A 12189-nucleotide genomic window follows, 5' to 3' on the forward strand; every position below is an offset into this window, starting at 1 on the left:
GTGGCCACCCTGTATGTATATTAGTAATTCTTCAATTATCCTGTGCTTCTTTCTTTCTCCACCTTTGGTGCTCGTTTCTGAAACATAGGCCTGTTAATCGCATAAGTTATACGAATTTCGTATGTAATTTATAATAGGCAAAGAAGTCAAAAGTGTTCTACAGAAATGTAAGTGATTGAAAACGCCACGGAAGAGGCTCTTTGCCACCCCACGAACTCGGTCAATAAGGAGCACCAACGCACAGTTACGTGACTCCAATTCCGCTACTCGTATGAATGAGATTTTTCGTAAAAAATATCGATGCACGCACTTTTTTATGCCTCAAATATTTCCTTTTATAGTATTTATCCTGTTTGTGTCATATCGCGCGTTTTGCAATAAAAAATGTTTATTTTGTTGATCTGGGGACTCCCTGCATATATGTGTTGGGAAACAATTGCTTATGCGTTTCTTAATTGACATAGTGTGAGATCTAAAATTAAAATCGTCTATATTTTTAATCTTCTTTATAGAGGACGCTCTGTATATGTTGGCCCAAGTAAAACTACATTATACATTTGAATAAAAGCAGAATTATAATAATAAACTGTAATAATTAATTCTTCAGTCGATTCTATCAGCAACTAAAAATTTCTCTTATATAGGAATTGAAATCTGGCATTCGTCTTAAGTCTGTTGATGCAGATAAGAACATCAGAGATCTTTATATAGATCAGGAATTTTCCAGTTGAGGTTTCTATCATACGTAATTACTAATATTTCTAATAGATATTAAAATTTCCAGTAATGTACTTTTTCCGTTGTTGACTTAAAGTTTCCTCTCAAACTTTCAACTCTTGAACTTCCTAAGGTCTCGAAACATAAAGTTTGAGGGAATCACATAACTGAATTGAGACGACTGACACAAATTTTATTTAGTGCCGCGCATACCTGTTTCCGTTTGGTGTAGAAGAGGAAGGAAATCGTTAGAACTGTTATATTTAATTAGAGCTACATAAATTTCTATTTTTTACCTCGGGAAGATATTAAATATAAATATCATAATCGACAACATAATTTGAGCATTAAAACCGAACTGTTAGATATAATAAATTGGTAATTATTTGGACGTTGATAATAACACAGTAATGGAAAAAATATTGTTTTCGATTTTTAATATACTTTTTTTTAACCAATTTTGAACATTATTAAATCGTCTATAACTCTTAAGAATACATTTTAGAGAAAAACGTGCAAGAATAAGAAGTTACCCATTTTGACCCATGTAACTTTAATTTTAAAATATCGGCATTTCCCGGATTTCCTTCCGTTTACTTTGTTCTCTTTTCCTTTAGTTAGGTTTAGGAATTATGATATATTTTATTTCATTAGTTTGTTGCATTATTTGGGTCTTGCACTCTAAAATTAATCCTTGAGGAGTTAAGGCAATTTAATAATTTCAGCACTATAAATGAGGCGTCTAAACCATAAACCTGGAGTTTTCAGAGTTTTGACATAAAAACTTATATTTAATAATCATACGAGTTGAAATTTTTTTTTTTTTTTGGAATAACCCATATTAATTGTGATGGGTGAATGGAAAAACTGAATGCCCTTTCGACTGATATAAGGTTGTCCATACTTATCTCTAACAGTTTTCCAGAGAAATCAGATTCTTTTCTAAGCCCGAAAAAGTAGCTATGTGACAGCGTCAAGAAGGCCTTGCAATTGTATTAGTACAATGTCGATACATAGGATTTTACAAAAGCACAGCACAGCACATCCTTATCGCATCCAATTACACCAAGAGTTACTAAAAGTAGACTCTCAGCGGAGACTGGAGTTTTGTCAATGGGTATTTGAAATGTTAAATAACGATGATCTTATGAGTCATTCCATTTGAAAAAAAAGTTTTTCCACGCTTAATATTATTAAAAGTAGGTGTCAGTACTTCCGAGTCTGAATAACGTATACGTTTTGCTCACAGATGAAAAGATAGAGTAATTTATACCGAAACGAACTGTGAAAACTGCAGGTTTCTAACTCTTTCGGTTGAGACGCATCTAGCCTCATTTAGAGAGCTGAAATTTTGAGTTTTTTGAAATACAACTGATTATCTCGAAAACGGTAAATTTTAAACACCATGTACATTTAATAAACTCCACCTAATAAGGAATTAACCAAGGAATTCAAAAATGCAATAATATACATTTAAAATAACAAGGTTATGTAACGCCCACGCGAAATGGAACACCCTGTAAAGTTAAAAATATTTTCTTTAAGTGGCCCACATAATTCCAGGCAACTTTTATTAAAACCATTTCTTATAAATTTTACAGTTGCAATGTTACAGAAGAATCCCTCTTAGGTGGAACACATATCGTTTTTACAATAAATAAAGTAACATTGTATAAAATACCCGCCTTTGCCCAAAATCTCTACCAACAAACAAAATATGGCAAAAAACAAAATACTTTTTCAGCTATTCTTACGACCTCCGTGCTATAAGTAAAAAATAGGCTTACGCTCAGATTCTGTTGCTGAAAATTTAAATAAAGAATTTTTTAAGGAATCAAAATTGTGCACAGTTAATTTAATATCAATCTGTTTATTTTCACCCAATGAAGTATAGCCCATCCGTACACCCTGTACACTCACGTGTTACATTTTTAATCTCACTAATTTTCGATTGCCTGCAAACTTCCGGAATCATTGATGATTACACATAAAAATCAAAATAATAAATAAAACTATTAATATGAAGAATGTCTTTACAGTAGAAGAAATGTTATCTTTACTTTCCAACGTCACTCATGTGAATGAATACTTTCACTTCTTCCTGCGAAATGCTACAGCGCACGTAGACAAGTTTCATCCAATTTGATTGCATTTATGGTCGATGATACCACGTTACGATAATACAAACGCGTTTCTATCATGTCGCGTTAGCTGAAACGTACATTGTGACGTCACATAGCACGCGTACACTATACGCTCTTGTGTCCCGACGGTAACGCACGCAATTTTCAAATAGACCACTAAAATCAACACAATTAATAATAACCGTGCCCGTTCTATAGTCGCAGCAATAAAAAAGTTGGTAATAGCACCGAGTCAATTTGAAACAAGACTTATACCATAATAAAATATAATTTTTAACTGTCATAATAAACGGTTTTAAGTTGTTGGTGTGAAAATAATAAAATTGTGTAATTGATGTGGTTTTATGTTGCGCTCCGCTTGATTTATTTTGTTTATATTGATGATGATGAGTAAAAATTTCGTGCCCGCCAGACAGGTTGGCGTCTCCGACATCATAAATAATGAATAAAAATTTCAAGTATGTTTCTGTTTGTAAATATGTACAAACAATGAGTAACGTTAAGCCCAACCAAAATAATTAGGATATCATAATGTCTGCCTTATGTATTTATAGCGTTAAGTATACAATTAAAATTGTTTTATCCATTTAAATACATTACGATAAGTGTCTATTGTTATTATATACAGGGTACTTCCTAAATATATGCAGGAAATGCTTCCTTGATATTTTTTTATATAGGAACTAAAAACATCGAGATTATAAAATAGTCTTTAATATTAGGACTTGAAGAATAAGTCGCAATTATGTACAGGGCGATGACTTGATTATAAACGATGTTCAAACATAATTAACTAAAAAAAAGGATTAATTAATTAATTCTTTGTTTCAAAAAGGTCACGAATCTGAAATGTATGTACATTTTAAATAATAAAAAGGGCGGGTGTGTTGTATGATTCTATTTTTTTACAAATATTTTAGGTATTTTGAACTTGATAAATCTTAAAATAAAAGTACTTGGATACAAGCACATATAAAATAGAAATTACATCAATACCGCTGATAACAAATAGATTACAGTATCTTTTAATTTATATTTAATTCCACCTATTTTGGTGTTGTAACTGATAAATATTTGATATGAATCAACAAATTTTCAAATTTCGAAGACAGTGATATACGTTTTAAATACATATAACTTCTTTAAGTTTGTATTTAAATTTCATTATTTTGAAGCTAGATGCGCTTACATTATTGTATAAATAAAAAATGACGTTAAAAAAATTAGTATTGCTACTTTATGTCATGTCATTCGTCAAATTTCCGCTTCAACTGTTGAAGGAGGAACAGACCAATTGCCGCTAAAGAAATGAAAGTTTTCTCTAAAAGCTAGCGTAGGACCCGACCACTGGTGAAAATTGGCTCTTCCCACGGTAATAAGAAGCAAACTAGTGCAATAAACGTTTCCTTTCTAAATACATTATCGTGAAAAACAACTTAAAACGAAGTTATAGCTGGAATTATGGGTAAACTATGGATTCTCTATTATTAACTCTGTTTTTACTCATACTACACAAGTTTTAGTATCCTTAGTTTATTTTCATCTTTAAAATATTAATTTTTGAAGTCGTTTATATTTCAGGATATTCATTTTTATTATCTGTATATTTATTTTTAGACTATATATAGAAACTGTGATACTTTTTTTTCATTATTACACAATATGACTTAATTTATACGCGTTCGTAATAAGTAAAGAAAAAGTGAAATCAAATGTTTTCTATCAAATAGAAGAACTGTAGAAAAGTAATGTGGTGTTATTAAAAGGATTGCTATTACTATTAAAAAAAAATAATAGGCATCGCTAGCAAGTTATCGGTTTCAAATAAATATGTTATAGAGAATATTTAAACATCATTTGTTTTTTAATTATCATATTAATGACTTGTACCAATTAATTGGGACACTCTATATACATATACTGGTGCTAGTGGAATGAGTGGGTTTTAAAGCAGTAGTAGGAAAGCCAACTTAGTTGTTAAAATTTAATGTTCGTCGTCTTATTTTTAAAATTAAATCGTCTGAGTAGCGTTTGGTCTTGCGAGATAGATAGGTTCTTTAGAAGCTTTCTTCTGAAATCATGCATCAGTAACTAGTAGTTTTGATCTTGGTATTGCAGCAATTTCGTAAGGAATAGCTTCTTTCAGTTCATATTCACCGTCCCACTTCATTAGGACACTTTGTATACGAAAATCAAACTGACTTTATAAACAGGAAAACCAAGTAATTACAAATGGCATTCAAAGACTCTTCTTAATCGTGGCAAAAGTTCGAATACATATTACTATTAAGAGGAGAAATATAAATGACGCCACATTGTTTAATTTTCACCATGTATCTATTAGAAATACAGGGTGTCCCCCTTTAGTTCTGAAAATAGTCTTGAATACATAGAACTCAAAAAAGTAATGAGACTTTCATACAAGTTGCGTCCCAAAGTAAACAGAACTTTTCAAAAATAAGTATTTCTAGTGGGTCTGTGTATTGGCAATTACATGCGTGGGTAAAGGTAGATCCTTCACTGATGTATTTTCAAAATTTCATGACCTTTGGACGAAGAGAAGCGGAGTTATTGGGTCTGAAGGGGCAACCAAAATCCGTGATCACCGCAGATTCCATCAAAACTGTGTGTGAATTCATCAAATATCAGCCAAAATCTTCATGGAATTGGAACTAAACATCTCAAAAATATCAATTTATCGCATTTTGGCCGAACATTTGGGTTACCTAAAAGTGTGAGCACAGTTTGTTCCGCACAAGTTGACTGACTACCAAAAATTTCTCAGAATTCAACATTCCAAGGACATCATCAAGAAGGCCAAAAAGGACAAAAACTTCCTTTACAACATCGTGACTGGTAAAGAAACGTGGTGTTTTCAGTATGATCCGGAAACCAAGCGCCAAAGTGCCGAGTGGAAGGCGCTAGACGAGCGAAAACCCAAAAAATCTCGTTTGGAGAAGTTAAAAGTGAGGACAATGTTAATTTGCTTTTACAATTTCAAGAGCATTGTCCAAAATGAGTTCATTCTACCGAGCCAAACCGTTATTTTACAGTTCTATCTCGTCGTTTTGAAGCGTTTGGTGCATTCTGTTCGGCCAAAATATCGCGCAAAAGGAAGTTCACGTTTGTTGCACGATAATGCGCCATCTCATCCATCGACACTTGTGACCAATTTTTTGAATAAAAATCACATTTTAAATGTCAACCACACTCCGTATTCGCCTGATTTGGCACCGTGCGACTTTTACCTTTTTTGGAAAAATTAAAATCGGTATATTGAGTCGGAATTGAATAAAATAAATCATTTTTGCCAAAAAAAAATTTTTGTTCTTATTTTAAAAATTAAAAAGGCGTGTTTGCTTTGAAAGGCAGCTTCTATACAGGGTGTCCCACCGGGAACTGCGTCGATCGATATCTAGGAAAGTACTGTTCCGAAAAATTTGAAAATTTGGCAGCGCGGCAGTGTCCCGAGAACGAATTCAACTAAAATATTTAGAACTCTCCAGCACTTCCGGTTATACCGGAAGTCGACACCGACTTCGTTATTTTAAATGGGACATCCTATATATTATTGCATTTTCGCATTCTACGTGAAATTTGAGGGCCACTTTATATTCCCTATACCTAGGAGTTATAGAATTTGAAATATTAATATTTAAAGAAAAAATTTGACAGATGAAAGGGTCCGCGGAGATGCTAGTAACTCTTTTCAAGAGCGTGATATCAAATGGATTTTTTTGTACCTGCAAAGATAAATTATGGTATACCAACAAATTAAAACATTTAATACTAGGTGTTTCATTTTTGCTGTTACATTTTGATAACTTCAAACAGCTATAACTTTGTTAAGTTAAATGTAACACCCTCTGTTTGATGCAGATTTAAATTTCGTTTCAAGCTATATAAGCATTGTTAGGGCTGCCGTTACTCCTTTTAGAGATATTTGCAATTTTGTATTTTTTGGGCAGTTTTTCTCGTATCAGACCTGTTGTCAAATTGGCCATGACCAGAAACACTACAAAAAGAATTGAAATAACTTGATATTTGTCAAGTTAGTTGTCAAATTATTGTTGCGTCTGAATAGTTTTTGCTAAAATTTAAATAAAAATGCCTGGAAAATGCGATTTCAAGAGCATTTAGAGAATTTGCTATTTTTTTCCATAAATAACAGACAAATTAAAATAATCCCTCATGAGTATAATTTAAAGGATCCCCAGGCATAATGTGAATATTTTCGTGCATGTTCCTACAAAACAGTATTCTTACAGTTTCTTCATAAAAGACACCGTTTCGAAATAAATCGAAATTTTGGAATTATGCTACGGTTTGAATGCTAAAAGTGATACAGTTTTGTAAGAAAATGTACTAAAAATCGACATATCACATTATTTTAAACATTAGTCAATGGAGTAACATATACTTTTCAAAAAAGGTGTCAGGGAGTGCAGGTTACACACCACTGACTTCTTCTGACGTTCTGAAATGTTTTATTTGTCACATGAAATTTGAAAACAATTGGTTAACTCTGATATTAACAAAAAAAAATTCAACACATTTTTGAACATTAAAGCGGGACACCCTGTATATGAACAACTTTTCTATTTTCGTTAACAAAAGTTGAAGCCAAGATTATCTCTCTTGAGTGACCTTGTAAAGAGTGGAGACAGTTTCCGGTTCTCACAATTATACGAGGGTTTAAACATAGTTCTCATTGTGTATATGATGACTATTAAGAAAATTATAATTGCGTCAATAAACCAAAAATATTTCTAAAATTTTAACAGATACTTTAAGTGTAAGTTATTGTATTTCCCGTGGTTTTATAGAGAGAAAATGATAAGTTCGGATAGTTACTAATTAATTTTCGTATACCCCTTGCAACGCATACAAATTGCAACAACGCAATGTTTAATTCTGCTTCCTATTAAAGATTTGCGTTATCCATTTTTTCTTATTCATTATAACGAGCTCTGTAATAGAGACTGCACTTTATATTTCGCAAATAAAAGATTAATGCAAGTTCTAACTCGCGGCGAGTGACTAATAGAGTCACTTGGCCGTGCCAGAATCTACCTAGTGGCCTCACGCGGCACGTCCTCGTGCCGATCGTGGATCGAGACCTGGGAATCAAATGGAACGGAGCCGAAACAACGGTCAGCGGCAGCAGGCAGCGGCAATCGGCTTCTAGTGCCCGTTCAACTGCTAACAAAACAAGTTCACATATGAAAATGACGGAATGGACAAACAAGAAGGTCTTCCACTTAATTGAAATGTATCGCGATCGCCCTGCGTTGTGGGACAACAAACACGAGCATTATAAGGACAAGGCCAAGAGGCAGGAGGAAATGAGGAAGATAGCAGCCTATTTGGGCGAGAGCAAGGAAGAAATCGAGAGAAAAGTAAAAAATCTGCTCAGTCACTTTGCAAGGGAACTGAAAAAGGAAGGCAAGAGTTCGAAATGCGGCACAATTTCTAGTTATAAGAGTAAATGGTTCGCTTACGAAGCCATGATGTTTTTGAAGGACAAGAACAAGTCGAGAAGGACAATAAATGACGAGGATGAGGTGATGTAGTTTAATACAAATTTTAGTTATGCTATTTAGCACATTACCAGTCATCACTACCTACACAAACAATTTGTTCGAACGAAATCTTATCAAACTGATAACTGATGAACGATTACAGAGCCCCACAAAAAAAAAGTATCGGATCTGGTATTCAGACCCATGTATTTCCATGTATTTTTTTCCGCTGAATCCGAATCTGCCTTCAGATTTGGCCCAACGGGTCTGTGTTTTCGGGAAAAATTCAAAAAACAGGTCAAAATTCACAAAAAAAAAGTAATAGACGAAGTATAAAAAATCAAATTACTCTACCAGCTCACTAAATGTATGATTTTTTACTCGTTTAATTCCAATTTATCATCATAGAGTCAGACAAGCTGGTCCAATTTCATTCAAAAACTGAAAATGGATTTAAAACGCAATTTTCACGGCATAATTCGTTTTGCAGAGTTCTGGATCCATCTTTTTATCCACCCACCCATTTATGAATTCATACATCTTTCTATCATCCACCTACACCACCTATAAAACCCACCCATCCACCCATCTATCCATCTACTTTTTGTACTGAGAGATGAGATAACAGCCTAGAAGATTGAGAATGCAATAAAACTTGTAGAATACTCTACTTTCTAAACAAAAGAAAACGATATATACAAATCATTCTTATTTTTGTTGCTATAACGTGTTCTCTTTTCTTCAAAGGATCTATGCAAAGGCTTACGCTTTCGTTTGGTCCTTCTATTTTTCGTTTCTCTTTTTAACAACCAACAAAAATCGGCCATCATGTTTTCATCGCATCTTCCTTGATATCGCTGTTCTATAACCTTCATATTCTGATGAAATCGTTCGCCTTGTTCTTCGCTATAATCTCCAAGATTTTCAGGAAATCAATCCAGATGTGAATAAAGGAAGTGCAACTTGTAGTTCATCAAAAATCCCAGATCTTGGAAGTCTTTTATTATTTTCGATACAATTTCTTCGTATTTAGGACTCTTGTTGTTTCCTAAAATAATTTTCGTCCTATATAGGGCGAAAATTTCCGAATACTTCTGAGGCGAAATTGGAAGAAGGTGTATTCTATGGACCTCAGATTAGGACATTGTTCAAGGATGCAACATTCATCACTACAATGAGTAGCATTGAGAAGAGTGCTTGGACTAGTTTCAAAGCTGTAGCGACAATTTTTTTAGGAAACACGAATAGTCCTAAATACGAAGAAATTGTATCAAAAATGATAAAAGACTTCCAAGATCTGGGATGTTTGATGAACTACAAGTAGCACTTCTTTTATTCACATACATCTGGATTGGTTTCCTGAAAATCTTGGATCTTGGCGAAGAACAAGGCGAACGATTTCATCAGGATATGAAGGTTATAGAACAGCGATATCAAGGAAGATGGGATGAAAACATGATGGCCGATTTTTGTTGGTTGTTCAAAAGAGAAACGAAAAATAGAAGGACCAAACGAAAGCGTAAGCCTTTGCATAGATCCTTTGAAGCAAAAAGAACACGTTATAGCAGCAAAAATAAGAATGATTTGTATATATCGTTTTCTTTTGTTTAGAAAGTAGTATTCTACAAGTTTTATTGCTTCTCAATCTTCTAGACTGTTATCTCATCTCTCAGTACAAAAAGTAGATGGATTGATGGGTGGATGGGTGGGTTTTATAGGTGGTACAGGTGGATGAATAAATATGCGTATTCATGCATGAACGACTGGATAGAAAGATGTATGAATTCATAAATGGGTGGGTGGATAAAAAGATAAATTGAACAAGCTTGTCTGATTCTGTGATGATAAATTGGAATTAAACAAGTGAAAAATCATACGTCTAGTGATCTGGTAGAATAATTTGATTTTTTATAACTTTCGTCTATCGTAAATTACGTTTTTTGTGAATTTTGACCGGTTTTTTGAATTTTCCCGAAAACTCAGGCCCGTTGTGCCAAATCTAAAGGCAGATTCAGATTCAGCGGAAAAAAATACATGGAAATACATAGGTCTGAATACCAGATCCGATACTTTTTATGTTTTTGTGGGGCTGTGTTATGATTACATTGGATATGAATTCATTGTACGACAGAGTTCATTTCTTATTTCTTTATTAAAGTTAAGTACCTAAAGCCATACTTAAGTCACAAAAGATCATGCTACTCTGTTGATACGAATTGAACTGATGAAAATAGTTTTTCCTCGGAATTTGTGAGACCAGGGCGTAGGTATGTTTGAAGATATTTCTTTTAACCTGATTTCGTGCATCTATGCATGTTAAAACAATTCACAAATAGTTTTCATGCGAATTAAGTCGCCACTTAAAACTGGTATATGCTTATCCAAGTACCTAGTCAATTATATTTTGTTCTGAATAAAATGTACACATGAAACATTTTTTCATTGTAGGTGAATAGTTCGGAAGAAGACCATAGTATCGATGATCCCTCACAAATCCCTTTCACGGAAGATCAAACCGAGAAAATCGATAGAACCAAAACAAAGCAGTTCACATCTCCAAAGGAAATATCGACGAGAAAAAGAAAACTCGAAAACGCCACCGATGAGGATAATGTTTCTACGAAAGAAAATTGGAAGAACCAACAAGACGAATACACTCTCTTTGGCGAATTGGTAGCAATTAGGTTAAGACAGTTGCCAACGTATCACGCGAAGATTGTGGTTCAGCACATTATAAATACAACTTTGTTCGACGCTCAGATGGGAAAATACAACAGCCCTAGTGACTTCCAGAACAATTCAGGTTCATTCCAGATGCAGAATATTTATCATCCTCAAGAAACGAAGATTCATACGTCAATACAGCCTCCATCTCTTGAACCATATACGTACATTTCTCAGTCTCAACCGGCGACGCCAGGTTCAGTGAAGCCTTTGTCGCCTGGATCTTATGGGTCTGGTTCAGAACCTCCGACACCTACAAAAATAGAAGTACAGTCTCCCGAATCTATTGATATATGATTGTGATAAAATTAATTATATAAACGATAGAATGAAAATAAAAAAGACAAAACAGAAATTACTACTTAATCATATCCAACATTGTTACATTAAATCATATACATTCTTTAATACATTGCAGTAGGATGTCATTAGATTATGCGGTATTTTGGGAAACTTTATTATCAATAAAAAGGGTGTCCGTTCATTCTCGGTGCAACTTCATGAAATTGGAACAATTTGGGTTTGTTTGGTTGAGTGTATTAGAGATATTCCTATTTGACTGCCCGTATCTAGAGATAATTGCTTGTTTACGCAGGGCCTAATGAAATTAAGCTTCATTTATATGGCAATTTCAAAAACGATAAAAGCTGTATTCAGATGATACCATTCCGAAAGAGGGAAAGTAAATGGTATTCTTTGGAGTGACTTTCCAAAAGTTGGTTGGTGTTGAAAATGGGTAGGGAAGACGCATTATTTGATTTTCATGTTTATGATCTTCTATCGTTTCAGGCAAGTGAACCGTAAATGCAGTCAGTATTTGTATTATAGGATTCATATTTATATATCTACCGAGTGTTCTAAAAAATATGAACAATTTTTCTTCAGTGAAATACGCCCACGCTTAAAACCTAAGCTGATACATAAGAGGTGAATAAATAACTTTAGATATACCTATGGCACTGCCTTGTTTCAAACTTCAAAATACAGGATGTTTTTAAAATTCATGTTAAAACTGTAAGATGTTGCTCTTTAAAGTAAAACGCCTTAACGAACCAATAATCTAAAACCTTTAGCTTTCGAGA

The 12189-nt window shown here is 33.6% G+C and overlaps 1 protein-coding gene across 1 annotated transcript; it reads left to right on the top strand.

Moving 5' to 3' along the window:
* The first annotated feature begins 8076 nt into the window (after positions 1-8076).
* LOC108908865 lies at positions 8077-11437 on the top strand. The gene is made up of 2 exons (XM_018713019.1): positions 8077-8425; positions 10832-11437. The coding sequence occupies exons 1-2, from the start codon at positions 8084-8086 to the stop codon at positions 11402-11404; spliced, it is 915 nt and encodes a 304-aa protein (XP_018568535.1). The 5' UTR covers positions 8077-8083; the 3' UTR covers positions 11405-11437.
* Positions 11438-12189: the final 752 nt, after the last annotated feature.

The sequence above is a fragment of the Anoplophora glabripennis genome, unplaced genomic scaffold (assembly GCF_000390285.2).
Source record: "Anoplophora glabripennis isolate ALB-LARVAE unplaced genomic scaffold, Agla_2.0 scaffold81, whole genome shotgun sequence".
Taxonomy (NCBI): domain Eukaryota; kingdom Metazoa; phylum Arthropoda; class Insecta; order Coleoptera; family Cerambycidae; genus Anoplophora; species Anoplophora glabripennis.

Coding starts and splice junctions, on each gene's coding strand:
- LOC108908865 (XM_018713019.1), top strand. CDS start 8,084: ATGAAAATGACGGAATGGACAAACAAGAAGGTCTTCCACTTAATTGAA. Junction 8,426..10,831: donor CAATAAATGACGAGGATGAG/GTGATGTAGTTT, acceptor TTTTCATTGTAG/GTGAATAGTTCGGAAGAAGA.